General features: G+C 38.0%; 2 protein-coding genes across 2 annotated transcripts; one reads left to right on the forward strand and one right to left on the reverse strand.

Moving 5' to 3' along the window:
- Nucleotides 1-206: 206 nt before the first annotated feature.
- On the reverse strand, nucleotides 207-2,147 carry apoda.1 (apolipoprotein Da, duplicate 1). The gene is made up of 5 exons (XM_032531955.1): nucleotides 1,928-2,147; nucleotides 1,447-1,585; nucleotides 1,067-1,188; nucleotides 869-954; nucleotides 207-680 (listed from the first exon to the last, which is right to left on the reverse strand). Exons 2-5 carry the CDS (start codon nucleotides 1,561-1,563, stop codon nucleotides 445-447), a joined length of 561 nt encoding a protein of 186 aa, XP_032387846.1. The 5' UTR covers nucleotides 1,564-1,585; nucleotides 1,928-2,147; the 3' UTR covers nucleotides 207-444.
- Nucleotides 2,148-10,184: 8,037 nt separating this feature from the next.
- LOC116699243 (apolipoprotein D-like) lies at nucleotides 10,185-11,705 on the forward strand. The gene is made up of 5 exons (XM_032531752.1): nucleotides 10,185-10,278; nucleotides 10,408-10,541; nucleotides 10,680-10,801; nucleotides 11,144-11,232; nucleotides 11,342-11,705. Exons 2-5 carry the CDS (start codon nucleotides 10,422-10,424, stop codon nucleotides 11,581-11,583), a joined length of 573 nt encoding a protein of 190 aa, XP_032387643.1. The 5' UTR covers nucleotides 10,185-10,278; nucleotides 10,408-10,421; the 3' UTR covers nucleotides 11,584-11,705.
- Nucleotides 11,706-13,402: the final 1,697 nt, after the last annotated feature.

Consider the following 13,402-nt stretch of genomic DNA (forward strand, 5'->3'; position numbering starts at 1 on the left):
GTTTGTGTAAACATCAGATTTGATTCCAACATGATTATTTTATTTTATACTGCAAACATTTCAAAATGAAAATGACAAAATGAAAATCTTTAAATGGTTAAAACTGGATACAACATTATGCACAGCATGTAATATTGCCACCAGGGATGATGTGTTGAATAAAAATGTGGTTATGACTATCCCTTCACTTACTATATGCTTTATACTTACTATAATGCACAGTATAGGCATGCAGTTATTTTGTGCATTACATTTTTTTTTTGAAAAAGGCAGGAAAGCTGTGTTTTTAATCATAAACAAACTGAGTTACTGAGTTGAGTCTACCCTCCACTACATCTCTCGTCACAATTATCTAAATATTAGTCAAAGATTTTTCTGAAATGGATGATAAATCGTTTTCCCTCTTGTCAACAGCACCATCTTTTTCTGCAATTCCATTGCTGCTCAGAGAGTTTTGTCACAGCCTTGCTGCTTGCTGGGAATCATCCTGCTCACATCAATGTTGTTCTTGGCGAAGGTATTCATGGCTTCCTCAACGGTGGTGTCAGGCAGGGTTCGTGTTCGGCCCAGGATCCAGGCAAAGTCGACGTGGAAGAGCCTCAGGATGTCCGTGCAGGAATACACCAGCGCAGAGTTCACGTAGTCAGTGGACAAGATCCAGTAAGGAGAGTAGGGCAGGACTGTGTTTGGAAGAAGCACAAAACCAAACCAAAAGCAGATCACCTGTAATGTTTTCTCATGATCTGACACAAGGAGATAAACGAAGATGCTCGTTCACATTAACAAGCACACTAACATTATCAATTGACTCCCTAAACAACACGCAACAGTGGCATTTATTTTTAAGAATTTATCAAATATGTCTCACCGTAGGAATAACTTATTCCCAGTTTTGCTGGGTTCTTCATATCCTCTATGACTCCAGTCCCTTCAATTTTCCTCAGCTCTCCTTTTCTGTTTTATTTCAAACAGTCAAGTTTCATGTTGGATTAGGGGAAATACACACCATACAAATACTACCTCTTGATTCCATATTTGCACAAAGAAAATTGCTGATAGGACTCACAGTTTTTCAGAGCTGACCACTCGAATAGATTTGTCTGTCGTCAAAGTGAAATTGGTTTCAATGCACCGGCCCTTCTCAAACTGGGCCGGCAGTTTGGCAATTTCAAACCATCTCCCCATGAACTGTGAGGGCAAAGACATACATAAGTTCAAAGACAATTTCAGAGCGCTGTGAGTTGAGAGTATGAATAAATCTTTATGCTTTAGTGGATTCAGTAAAATGTTACATTGTTAAAATACAGTTTGTAGTCTTTTTTTTACCCTTTGGAAATATCACAAGAGAAAAAAAAGCTGTTCGTGTCATACACACACCACCATGGGACACCTCCGGGCATCAGTCTGCCAATGTATGTATCATTTTCTGTCCAAAGTAACCTGTACCTGCTTAAGGTTGAAGGCCGGTTGAACAGCTGGTTCTGGACAAGGTCCCCAATGGGGCACCTGACCCCTGATGAGTGGGAGGATGAAGGCAAAAACCCCAACAAAAGATAACTTCATGGTTGAGATAGGCCTTTGTTACCTGCAAGATTTTATACACCAACACATACAAATTAAATCTTAAATCAAATCTACAAATTAAATAAAATTAAATCTACACTATGTGTTGATAAGGCAACAAATATCTGCAGAGCGATCTGACAAAAAAATATAATCAGAGGTAAGTAGTGTAAAGAAGGACAAGGATTTTACAACAATATAAAAAGTAATTAATTTATATGTGAAAGTTAACGTTTGTCTGCACAATTTCTTTCAACAAGTAAATGAATAGACATTTTCCTCACAAAAAAGTTCTTAAAGTGATAACTGAGTGAACTGTTTGTCATTTTATTATTTATATACATCACCAAATATATTTTCTCACCTCTGTGGCCTGGTGGTTCAGATATATGTTCTCTCCCTCAGACAAATCCCAGGATTTGAATTGAAGACGTTGCTCTCTGCAAGATTTTGCAGCAGTGCGACTCTGTGTCATCAATGACTGTCTTTGTGTAGAGCCAGCTTTATTTCAGACATGAAGTGAACTATTAGCAAAGTGGAGTCATGGGGGACACAGCAGTGGAAATGTTATAAAACAATCTGGATGTTCTCCAGATGGGCAGGAATGTGCATTTATTTAAGTGACTCTCAAGTCTTTACACACACACAGCTGCAAATAGACGCCAATTTTAATGTTGATATAATTTGATAAAACAGGACTTTTAAGCCATGCTAGCGAAATGGTTCTAGAGACTAAAATATCCCAAAAAAACAATTGAATTTCATCTTGTGCCACCATGAGGTTAACATTTATGGTTTGAAGGGGATTCAATTTGATTCAGACGTTTATTCATTATTTACAGGATGAATTGTTAAAGCATGGGTGACCCTCTGACTTGTTTTATCTAGTGCCACCAACTGGTTAAGATCTCTGGTTCAGAGTGAAATGTCTTGGCAACTATTGCATGGATGACCCATGTTAATGGAATTTGTTGCTCTGTGCCCTACCTCGCGGTTTTACAGCAGATAATCTGTAGGCAGCTTAAAAAGTAATTTTTCATCCTGGCAAGGTGCACAGATTCAACTGAAGGAGTGGATAAGTGAGTTTTCTTTCTGTGGCATTGACTTAACTGTAGTACACGTACATGTATTCATACAGTGTTTTATCAGAATCTAGTCTATAGCCCAGCATTTAAATATCTGAAATGTCCTGGTGCAGTAAATTGCATTTAATTTAACCAAGCACTTTCAATTAAATGCAAATTATATTAAATGCTGTCTGCTTTCAGACAAAGTCCCATGGCTACAAACAAGGTTAAATGAAAGAAGAGAAAGATCAAAAAGCTCAATTTCCAGCTAATACACTTCAGAAGAATGACTGCACGTGGATACATCAAAGCCTGGTTAAAGCAGAGGCACCAAGCTTTTCCCTGGATGGAGGCAATGACCCAGACTGGTCAGTAGATGATCAAGGAAAGAACCGACCACACTGGTATACTGGCTCATGACACTGGAGTATACCAGCAAAGCATTCAGCCCAAACTTGTTTTGATCACATGCTTCCAATTCATAGTTTTTGTTTCCATATTCTATCACATGGAGAGTTGATTCAGTGGTAAAAAACAAGGCTGTTTTTCATCAAGTTCTCCTCATTTTGAGGCATGACTGCATCACTACTCATGTTACACATTCTTTAACTTAACTAGAAAATAACCACAGTGAACTTTTTTAACAAAAGTCATTTTGACTTATAATGGGAAAAGCCCAGGTGAAAATTGTTTCATTAAAGGGGACCTATTATGCTAATTTTCATGCTTTAACATGCTTTAATTTTATTTTTTCATACTGCCCATTGCTGCTGCACCTGTATTCACCCTATGTGAGGTCCTGGTCGTCCGCTATCATTTTCATACCATAAGTTGACAGACACCTCGCTACTGATTGAATGAGAACAAGATCAATCTAATCTTAAAGCCTGTTGTATATTGTTTCACACCCATTCAGGAATACATGTCGTTCAACCTGGAAACCTTAGCAAAATGATGCTTACTATTTTGAGTTTTAACATGCCCCTTGTGTATAGTACACAGCACTGCATGACACACCCTCAGAACAGTTGCAGTTTGGTTAGATTCAGGCACCAAAACTGCTTGATTAGGATTAGGGGCCGTGTGAAACACTCATCTCCATCTGTGCTCCCGGCGTCTCTGTACCATCTGTCATTGCAGTCAGGGGAATGTCGGTAAAGCAGCACTTTCCTCTGTGAAAAATCACCGATAAAAGCTTCTAAACCAAAATCGACACAATCTGACATGTTCCAGTAAGAATGTGATCTGAAATTGAGGAGAAAATTTACAACATCGGCAACCAAGATTCCAGTTCTCCCTGACGTTAGCATGTAGCTACATGTAGCAGTGTATCTGAAGTAAAAACTTGCAATGACGTACCCGGAGCAGATAACCAAATATAGGATTCCGGCACGAGGTGATGTAAGTTTGAGCCAAGAGTATAACAAAACTGTTGGAAGCAGTTTTCAGAAAGGTCTAAATTCTGAGGGTTTTGCTCACAGGGATTACTTTTACTTAGCGCTTACCTCATTATTTGAAACTTAGACCATGTTTAATATGAACATTGGACATTGTCTTCTTTAAGTCTCCCAGTGTATATTCTAGTGAGCCAGCACTCACAATACAAGGGCCCTTCTTTAAGTGGAAGGCAGCTATAATTAACATTATTAAATAATGCTGCAAAAAAGGTCTATTCTGAGGGAAAGCCTCCTCACATCCTCTTCCTGTCGCGTACCCACCTTCTCGTTTCCATGGTGCATAGATACGCACATTATTTTATTCCTGCAAGAAGAAAAGCCTATTACCAGACTGGCAGCATTGTGTGGCCATGGTGCATACTACAAAGATTTTATAAAAAGATTTTGTATTGTATGTGTTTGAGTGTGTGCAGACATTCAGACTTGTCAAACACAGGTGTAATAATTAATTATTAACTATTAACTATTATTAATTAAATTTTAAGAATGGCCCTGTCCCATTTAGTTGGGCCAGTACCCTGATATCATAGAAATACTATAGACATTGATATATGTTTATATATGTTTATATATATATATATACAGTGGTGCTCAAAGTTTACATACACATGCTTAAGTTGACTAAAAAGAGGAATAAAAAAATCATGTTTTGGAAATTTATTTTAATACCTAAATTAAAAAATGAGGTAAAATCCAACCTTTAAGGACACCATTTTCTTTGTGAATGAATAACGTATTGTAAATAAATAAATGTTCTTATTTAAATACAGGGGTCATAAGTATACCATACCCCTATGTTAAATTCCCATAGAGGCAGGCAGATTTTTATTATTAAAGGCCAGTTATTTCCTGGATTCAGGATATTATGCATCCTGATAAAGTTCCCTTGGCCTTTAGAATTAAAATAGCCCCACATCCTCACATACTCTTCACCATGCTTAGAGATAGGCATGGGATACTTTCTATAAAATCATCTCTCAATGCAAATCAAACCAGCTATTAGTCTAACTGAAATAAAACCATGCCTATCTCTAAGCATGGTGAAGAGTATGTGAGGATGTGGGGCTATTTTAATTCTAAAGGCCAAGGGAACTTTATCAGGATGCATAATATCCTGAATCCAGGAAATAACTGGCCTTTAATAATAAAAATCTGCCTGCCTCTATGGGAATTTACATAGGGGTATGTATACTTATGACCCCTGTATTTTAAATAAGAACATTTATTTATTTACAATACGTTATTCATTCACAAAGAAAATTGGTGTCCTTAAAGGTTGGATTTTACCTCATTTTTTAATTTAGGTATTAAATAAATTTCCAAAACATGATTTTTTTTATTCCTCTTTTTAGTCAACTTAAGCATGTGTATGTAAACTTTTGAGCACCACTGTATATATTCTGCTGCTGAATGCTGATGCAAATGCTTTGTTATTGATTTACCAAAATTAATCTATTAGTTTCCAAAAGAAAGCCTAGTTGGAAGTAGAATTGGAAGTATTACACAATGTAACATAGAAAAGTGTATACATGACTTACAACTAATCAATCCATCAATCAGTTTTTCAAACTTTAATGCATATCCAAAACACAGTTTAAATTAAGTGTGTGTGTTTGTGGGATAAACGTGACACAGGAACGTCAATATGCATGATTGACAGGGTTACATGACAGCTACAGTAAAAAAGACTCACATGTCACCGCACATGGCCATGCTGGGGCTCCTGGCACCTGTGTACACAAACAACAGAGGTTGCAACATCAGATGTGACTTTTCACCTAAACTGAATATACAGCTTCTAAGAGAAGCGTTACTGTATTTTTTTACACTGAAAAATGAATAATTGAATATAATAATAATAACAATGATATAATGAGAATATTTTACAATAATTGAAAATAATTGAAAGTTACTAAAAATCAATCTCCTTTAAAAAAAAAGGAGTGAAACAAACGATTTAAAAAAATTCAGAATAAAGACAAATTATGGAAAGTATGGAGGGTGTTTGTAGTGTATCAGAAATACTTTTCAGTATAATACTGACCAGAACACCAAATCCCCAAACAGCAGCAACACAAGTTCTGACCATCTAAATAACAGCTAGAAATGATAAGCTTCCCAAAGGTTTCATTTGTTGGATGGTATTTTTATTGCACTGTAATGATTTATGCCGGACAGGTGTTTCTGTTATTGTGTCCACGTCTATAAGAACTTGAAATGGTAAGAAAATGGTTGTTAACCAGAAATTGCCTCTGCGTTATGTTACTGGCTGCATTTTAGGCCTTTATTGGTCTAAAAGACCAAAAAAAGACAGAAAACGTTTCCTTTACCTTGCTCTGCTCACTAAAATGTGCAAAAATGTGCAAAAAAGAGGATAATTTCAGCCTTTGGGGCATTAAGTGCATATGTATTCTTAAAATGCATAAAAATCCAATTAATTGTTACCATCATTTATATTTAAATACTGAATGTAGGGGAGCATATTAAACGAGTTTGTTTCTTTCTAAAAGTACCGATTTAATCATCTCATGCTTCATGGAACACAGACTTAACATTTTAAAGGAAGATCAGGAAACACATTTGATCATTACATTTGATTAAATGTATTTAGGTAGACGTTTATGACATTACATTAAATACACCTAATTTATGTAACCTGAAACAAACAAGACATTCTTCATTGTGATAATATGATAGCAAGTAGTAGTGTTGTCGCCACAGAGACTGAGGTGACTGTTTGGTTAAGCTGATACAGTCTGTGGTTATCCTTAAACAAAGATACAATTCCCATTGCCTTTATTTTCATGGTCAAACATGTCTGAGAAAGTGGCACATTTGAAGGTCAGAGGCCATTTCTCAGTTAAAAATAAAGTTTGTCATGAATAGAAACTGTGAGTGCAACAACATGATTCACAGAGGATCGATACGAGCACAGAATGATCCTTTTTGACTTTCCATTCATCCAAAACATAACTGTTCAATTACAGATTATATTGATAATATGAGATTAATTTATTTGGATTTGAAAGATTGTATATGTGTTGTTTAATATCAAAGGAATGCAGATAACTTGGAGAATAAAAAAGGTGCTTTTACATGTTTTTAGCCACTTTAGCCTCATGCCCATGTTTGGTCCACCACCCTGGTCCAAAGTGATATACAGTGGTGGAAGAAGTTTTCAGATGCTTTACTTTAGTAAAAGTACTAATACTACACTGTAAATATGCTCCTGCATTGGAAATGTTACTGAAGTAAAAGTATGTAAGTATCATTAGGAAAATGTACTTAAAGTATTAAAAGTAAAAGTACTCAATGCAGAAAATTCCCCACATTTTTGAAACTGGAACGATCAAAACAGTTTCTGTCAATCTGTTTAATCAGCTAATGATTTTAGCTGGACTTATAGGTCATTATATTGTTAGGTTGTTTAATTCATAATAAAACATATTTTGTGAAATACATGTGTTTTGTGTGCAACATTCTAAATTTGTAAAGTAAATAGTTAGTGAAGCTGTCAGATTAATGTAGTGGAGTAAAATTTACAATATTTCTCTCTCAAATGTAGTGGAGTAGAAGTAGAAAGTGCCACGAAAAGAAAAGACTCAAGTAAAGTTCCAGTACCTCAAATTTGCATTGTAAGTACAGTACTTGAGTAAATGTATTAAAGGAGAATTCCGATGTTGATCTGTGTGGTAGATTCCTTGACCGGGCAGGCAGCCTTAGTCCCCGCCTTCCTCGCCTCCCACAGCCAACAATCCCCCGACCGCCGGGGTGTGTAGTGGGTGTCCTCCATGATTTCGCAGTGACAAATTGTAGTTTATATTCTCTTCAAAAATAGGTTATTGAGCACTGTAGTGGTTATGACCATATCAGTAACTATGTAACTACATGAAAAGGAGCTAAATTTACATGTGGCTTGCACAGTAATAACGTCACTGCCAGCTGCTTGGAGCAGCTGCTTCTTCTGCCTGTTGCACCTGTCTCTGTGGTTCTATACAACTCAATTAAAAACTGGTGGCAGTTCCTGTTTGTAGGTGAGGATGCGGTTGAAATAAATAACAATAAAACTATGTCAGCGGCGTGAGTCTGTTCCCTAATCTACAAGAGCTGTGGGAGTAAATGATCAATAACCAAGTAATAATTTGATTGTGTTGACCAGAGTGATTGTTTTTGGTCTATACATGTGAAGATAAACTAAGTCCCCTGAAATGGTTTGGTTGTTGTGACAGGTGAATTTTGAAATGTTCAAATATATATGAATTTATTTATGGGGACAATTCACAATGAGCTTAAAATCAAATTATTACTTGGTTATTGATCATTTACTCCCACAGGTCTTTATTTATTCCAACCGCATCCTCAACTACAAACATGAACTACCACCAGTTTTTAATTTATTGACATGAGATGAATAAGAGAAAAAGACTAGTGCTTACATATCAGTGTAAGCACTAGTCTTTTAGTATCAGGCTCCTTGACATTGAGAAACGGCTCTGGGCCATGAAGTCTTGAACTTAAGTAAACAAGATTAATTTAAAACCACCTGTGCCAGTCTGAATTAGCTGGACTGAGGTTGCCTATAAAACATGGAATGGACAAGAAAAGCCTAAAACATAAGGATATGGAGAAGTAAATACCTTAGCAAGCCTTAATCTCTGTCCGGGAAAACGCCCCTAAACCACAACAGCCTGCTTCAGCTTGAACCCATTTCCACTGCAAAGTAGTTTCCAAGGTCCTTGCAGCTCACTGTGAAAAGCAGGGCAGGGATTAGAAGTGAAACCAGAGGCAGAAAGAGTGGCTGTGGGTACATCAAGAAAACCAGATGCACCTGTGCCCAAATTATCTTTCTGTACACCTGTGTGTGCTTTATTTAACACTTACGAGAACCCTAGGTCTATTAAAACGGGATCACATTAATGTTTGGAGGTCAAAAGACATGCTGGTAAAAGTAAAGTTTGCATGTTTGTTGTGTTTAATAATAACCAGAATGCCTTATTTCAATGGATTGGTAAAAGGCAAACTCTGCTGCTAAAAGACATCCACCCTGGTTCTTTGAATATAGCAGCTAGTGCTTTAAGACGGGAAATGTGTTTATTCACTTTCTTGATGAGACAAATGATACCACCTTCTGATAGTTGTATTAATCCACTCACTCTGAAAGAAATAAGTGCATTTGCACATTTCCTAACATTGCTTTCTTTAAATGGAGATTAAAAGTCAAGGTGATTATGCAACTATCTCTCACATGCATGGCATAGAAATTATCTTTAGGGTCACAATTTTGGGGGAGAAATGTAAAATATTTAAGCTATGCAAATAAGCAGATGGTCATAACCGAAAACTGAGATCCAGGGTACAAGCGGCCAAGATGGATTTCCTCAGGAGGGTGGCTGGCGTCTCCCTTGGTGATAGGGTGAGAAGCACATTCATCCATGGGGAGCTTGGAGTTGATCCGCTGCTCCTTCGCGTCAAAGAGCCAGTTGAAGTGGTTCGGCATCTGGTAAGGATGCCTCCTGTGCACCTCCCTAGGGGGGTGTTCCAGAAGAGTCTAGCTGGGAGGAGGCCTCGGGGAAAAACCCAGGACTAGGTGGAGGGATTATATCTCCAACCTGGCCTGGGAACGTCTCAGGATCCCCCAGTCGGAGCTGGTTGACGTGGCTTGTGAAAGGGAAGTTTGGAGTCCCCTGCTGGAGCTGCTGCCCTCGCGACCCGTTCCCGGATAAGCGGATGAAGATGGATGTTTGGATGTAAATGAGCAGAGTCTAATTTTAAACTCAACCAAATCTATGAAGGGTAAATGTGGCTCCTAAGTCAACAACATGAAAAATGAATAAATTTAGTTCACAGAATATTAGCTTAGCTGCTTGACTCTGGTTCACTGTCTGGACCACTCAGATACATTTTGATATTTTGGATCTTGTTTTTAATTTTCACGTTCTCTTGCTGGTTTTTGGCCAAGGGACCTCTTAAAAAATTACACTAAAAAAGATGGTGATGAATAGACAGAGTCAATAGGTGTCAGGTCTGTTTGAACAGGTGTCAACTCTCAGACTCACTTCACCCCTTCAACACTTTTACAAGTAAACACAAGAGGAGGGTCAGAAGAATGTGATAAATACGCTGCAGGTCTTTAGATCTATAAAAGACCCTCTAACATGAAGGTCTTGCACACTACATTACGTACTGTACAGGTGAGCAGACTGCAACTGTGACTCTTCCTCTTTACATCTCCTGCTAACCCTCACACATTATCATTCAAGAACAACCTCCTGTATTGCTGATTATTTCGGTAATGGTGCAGTGTGTTTTGTTCTCTGCAGGTTGTGGTGATAAGATGAAGGCCATGCAGGTGATTTCCTTGACTCTGCTGTCTGTACTTGTAGCCAGCGCTCAAGTAGTGAATTTTGGAAAATGTCCTCAACCAGCTGTTCAAGCCGACTTTGATGCTTCCAGGGTGAATACTAAATGTGTCCTTTCTTTTCTACTAATTAACACTATTTAGCATGAGAAGCTTTTCTGTTTTTCAACAATTAAAATATATTAAATTAAGTACTCAGTTTTCTTACTGTGACATCCTGTGTTTCCTCTGCAGTACCTTGGTAAGTGGTATGAGATCAAGAAGCTGCCAACATTCTTCCAGAAAGGGGAGTGCAGCACTGCCACCTACAGTCTGAAGAGTCCTGGAGTTGTTGGGGTCCTCAACAGTGAGCTGCTGTGAGTACATGCTGCCTAAATGTCAAAATGTTAAGATTTTAGGGTTTGAATCATATTCTTTAAAACTCATTTTTAAATTACAATTACTCACACCATGAAATAATTTTCAGAGCAAACGAGAGGTATTTTTATCCTCATAGTGTAATTTTACCTGTTAAACATCAGATGAATTGAATGTCTTTGACCAAACCAGAATCACAAACTGATCTGTTAGACCGTCTAAAATTCATAACAGGAAAGCATTTAGTACGATGTATTGGAGCTTTAAAAAATTGCACTCAAGACCTAAAAGTGAAAGGAAATGTATAAATTAATTTTAATTCATGTTTTGCTTTTCTTTAGTGATGATGGAACCATTAATTCTATCACCGGCTCTGCCAAGGCCAAGGACCCCGCTGAGCCCGCTAAGCTGGAGGTCTCTTTCTTTGAAGGTACCAAAGTCTAATTTATTACAAATGAGGTTCACTCAGTCATTCTGAATAGTTTTTCATGTACCTAATATTCTGGTCACTTTGACCCTAATACCTGTCTCTCATGCAGGATCTCCCCCTGGTTCTTACTGGGTGCTGTCCACCGACTACGAGGGTCACTCTCTGGTCTACGGCTGCACCAACTTTGGCCTGTTCCACTCAGAGTTTTCCTGGATCCTGAGCAGAAAGCCCACCCTATCTGAGGAGACCGTAGAGGAGCTGAACAATATCCTGTCCTCTGCTGGCATCAATGTGGACAAGATGGTCCCCACTATTCAGGATGAGACTTACTGCAGCGCTATGAACCAGTAAAAGAAGAAACTCCTGTTTCAGCCTTTACAGGACTGTAAGGAAGGGTGACTTAGATTCATGAGATGACACGACACACTGTGTTGTCTCAATGCAAAGTCAATGCAATAAACATGTAAAACATATTCATGTTGTGATTTGTTTTGTCTTTAGATTATGATTTTATTCTGAACTAGACATCAGTTTCATTAAAAACTCAGTATTGTTAACAGAGTAAACTCAAAAACCTAAGGAGCTTATACATATTTTAAAGATGATTTTTCAGCCATTTTAGGCTTTCAATGATAGCTGAAGAAGTAAAAGGGGATAGAGGGTGGAATGACATGCAGCAAAGGGCCACAGGTCCGAGTCGAACCCAGGTCCGCTACGTTGAGTAAACCTTTATACATGGGCACCCGCTCTACTAGCTTAGCCATCTGGATGCCGAAAGCAATGTTTATTATAAATGCTTTATATGGCAAGGTGAACATTTTTCAAATTGTTTATATTGCGGGGAAGGTGATTGGCAGGCCACAAAAGCAGCTTGATGTATTTGACAGGAAGGCCAGATGCCTCACACCCATTCAGAGTAGCTCCTGTTTGGCTATAAATTCAGGGCCCAGAGGGGAGGTCTTATTCAAGCTATAACAAGCTAACTAACTAAATTTTAGCTAGCAAACAAAATGTTTAGTTAAGCAAGCCTAGACAGGGGGGCTCATTATCTGTAATCAGTGTAGCACTAAGGCAAGGTGGAATAAGCTAGCTCGCTAACGAGCCAGCCAGCAGCTAAATGAGTAAAATTAAACGTTAAATCTTCAATGCTAGATGAATGATAATTTTGCTGGGCTCATTTTCTGTTACTAGCCTAGCATTAAAGCATGGTGGATTTAGCAAGCTAAGCTAGGTAACTTACTTAGCTAAAATGATGCACTCATAAATCCGCATAGCATACAATCAAAGGATGTGTTGAGGCAAGGAGTACCAGCCAATCACAGCTTGAAAGGGGTGATACGTGAAGCAGGAGACATATCTTGAAGCAGAGGGTGCAATGCTTAGGCTGTAGCATTATTTTTTTCAAGAATTGGCACCTGTTAACATCTTGTTTAAATTTGGTTTAAAGTGGTCTCTGGCAGAAAGATTGGATTGACAGGTTGTGTAAAACTTAGATAACTGTTCTGCAATCGATGAGTAAGTAGTTTTGGGATAATAATATCCACTTCTTTATTGTAGAAAAAAAAATATCTGAATCTCAGTTTTGTACAGACATTCATGTTGCCCAGAAGATGAACCCTACTGACTTTGGTGACCCCATGACCTTTCCTCAAGTGCCACTTTTGTGGTTAACATTTGTGTTTGCGAGTGACAATTCTCCTCCAGTATGACTTGAGCTGATGGTAGCTAGAAAATCCTAGACTGTTCATTTTTTAGATAATACAAACTAGCAATTAAACTATTCAGTTCAGTTGAAGTTCATTGAATTTCGACAACAAAGGTTGAATACAACACATAACGCACAATATCAAACTAACTTTTCAGTATTGTTACCCTACTGATTTTGGTGACCCCATGACCTTTCCTCAAGTGTCACTGTGAGGCTGACATTTGTCGTTTTGGGTGAAAGAGCTGTGTTGTTTCCAGGATTGATACCGTATTGGCCCAATTATAAGCCTACAAATATGTCTAAAAAGTGGTTTATAGACTTTTAAATCTCAAAATGTCAATGTACATTCAGAACAGGAGCAGATGGCCCCAAATAGCGAGCCACCTGGTATGGAAAGGATGAAATGCTGGTCTAACCACAGCAGAGGAGTGACAATGGTGACAGTGAACTGCAGCTCAGGCT

This window comes from Etheostoma spectabile, chromosome 12 (assembly GCF_008692095.1).
Source record: "Etheostoma spectabile isolate EspeVRDwgs_2016 chromosome 12, UIUC_Espe_1.0, whole genome shotgun sequence".
Classification (NCBI taxonomy): Eukaryota; Metazoa; Chordata; class Actinopteri; order Perciformes; family Percidae; genus Etheostoma; species Etheostoma spectabile.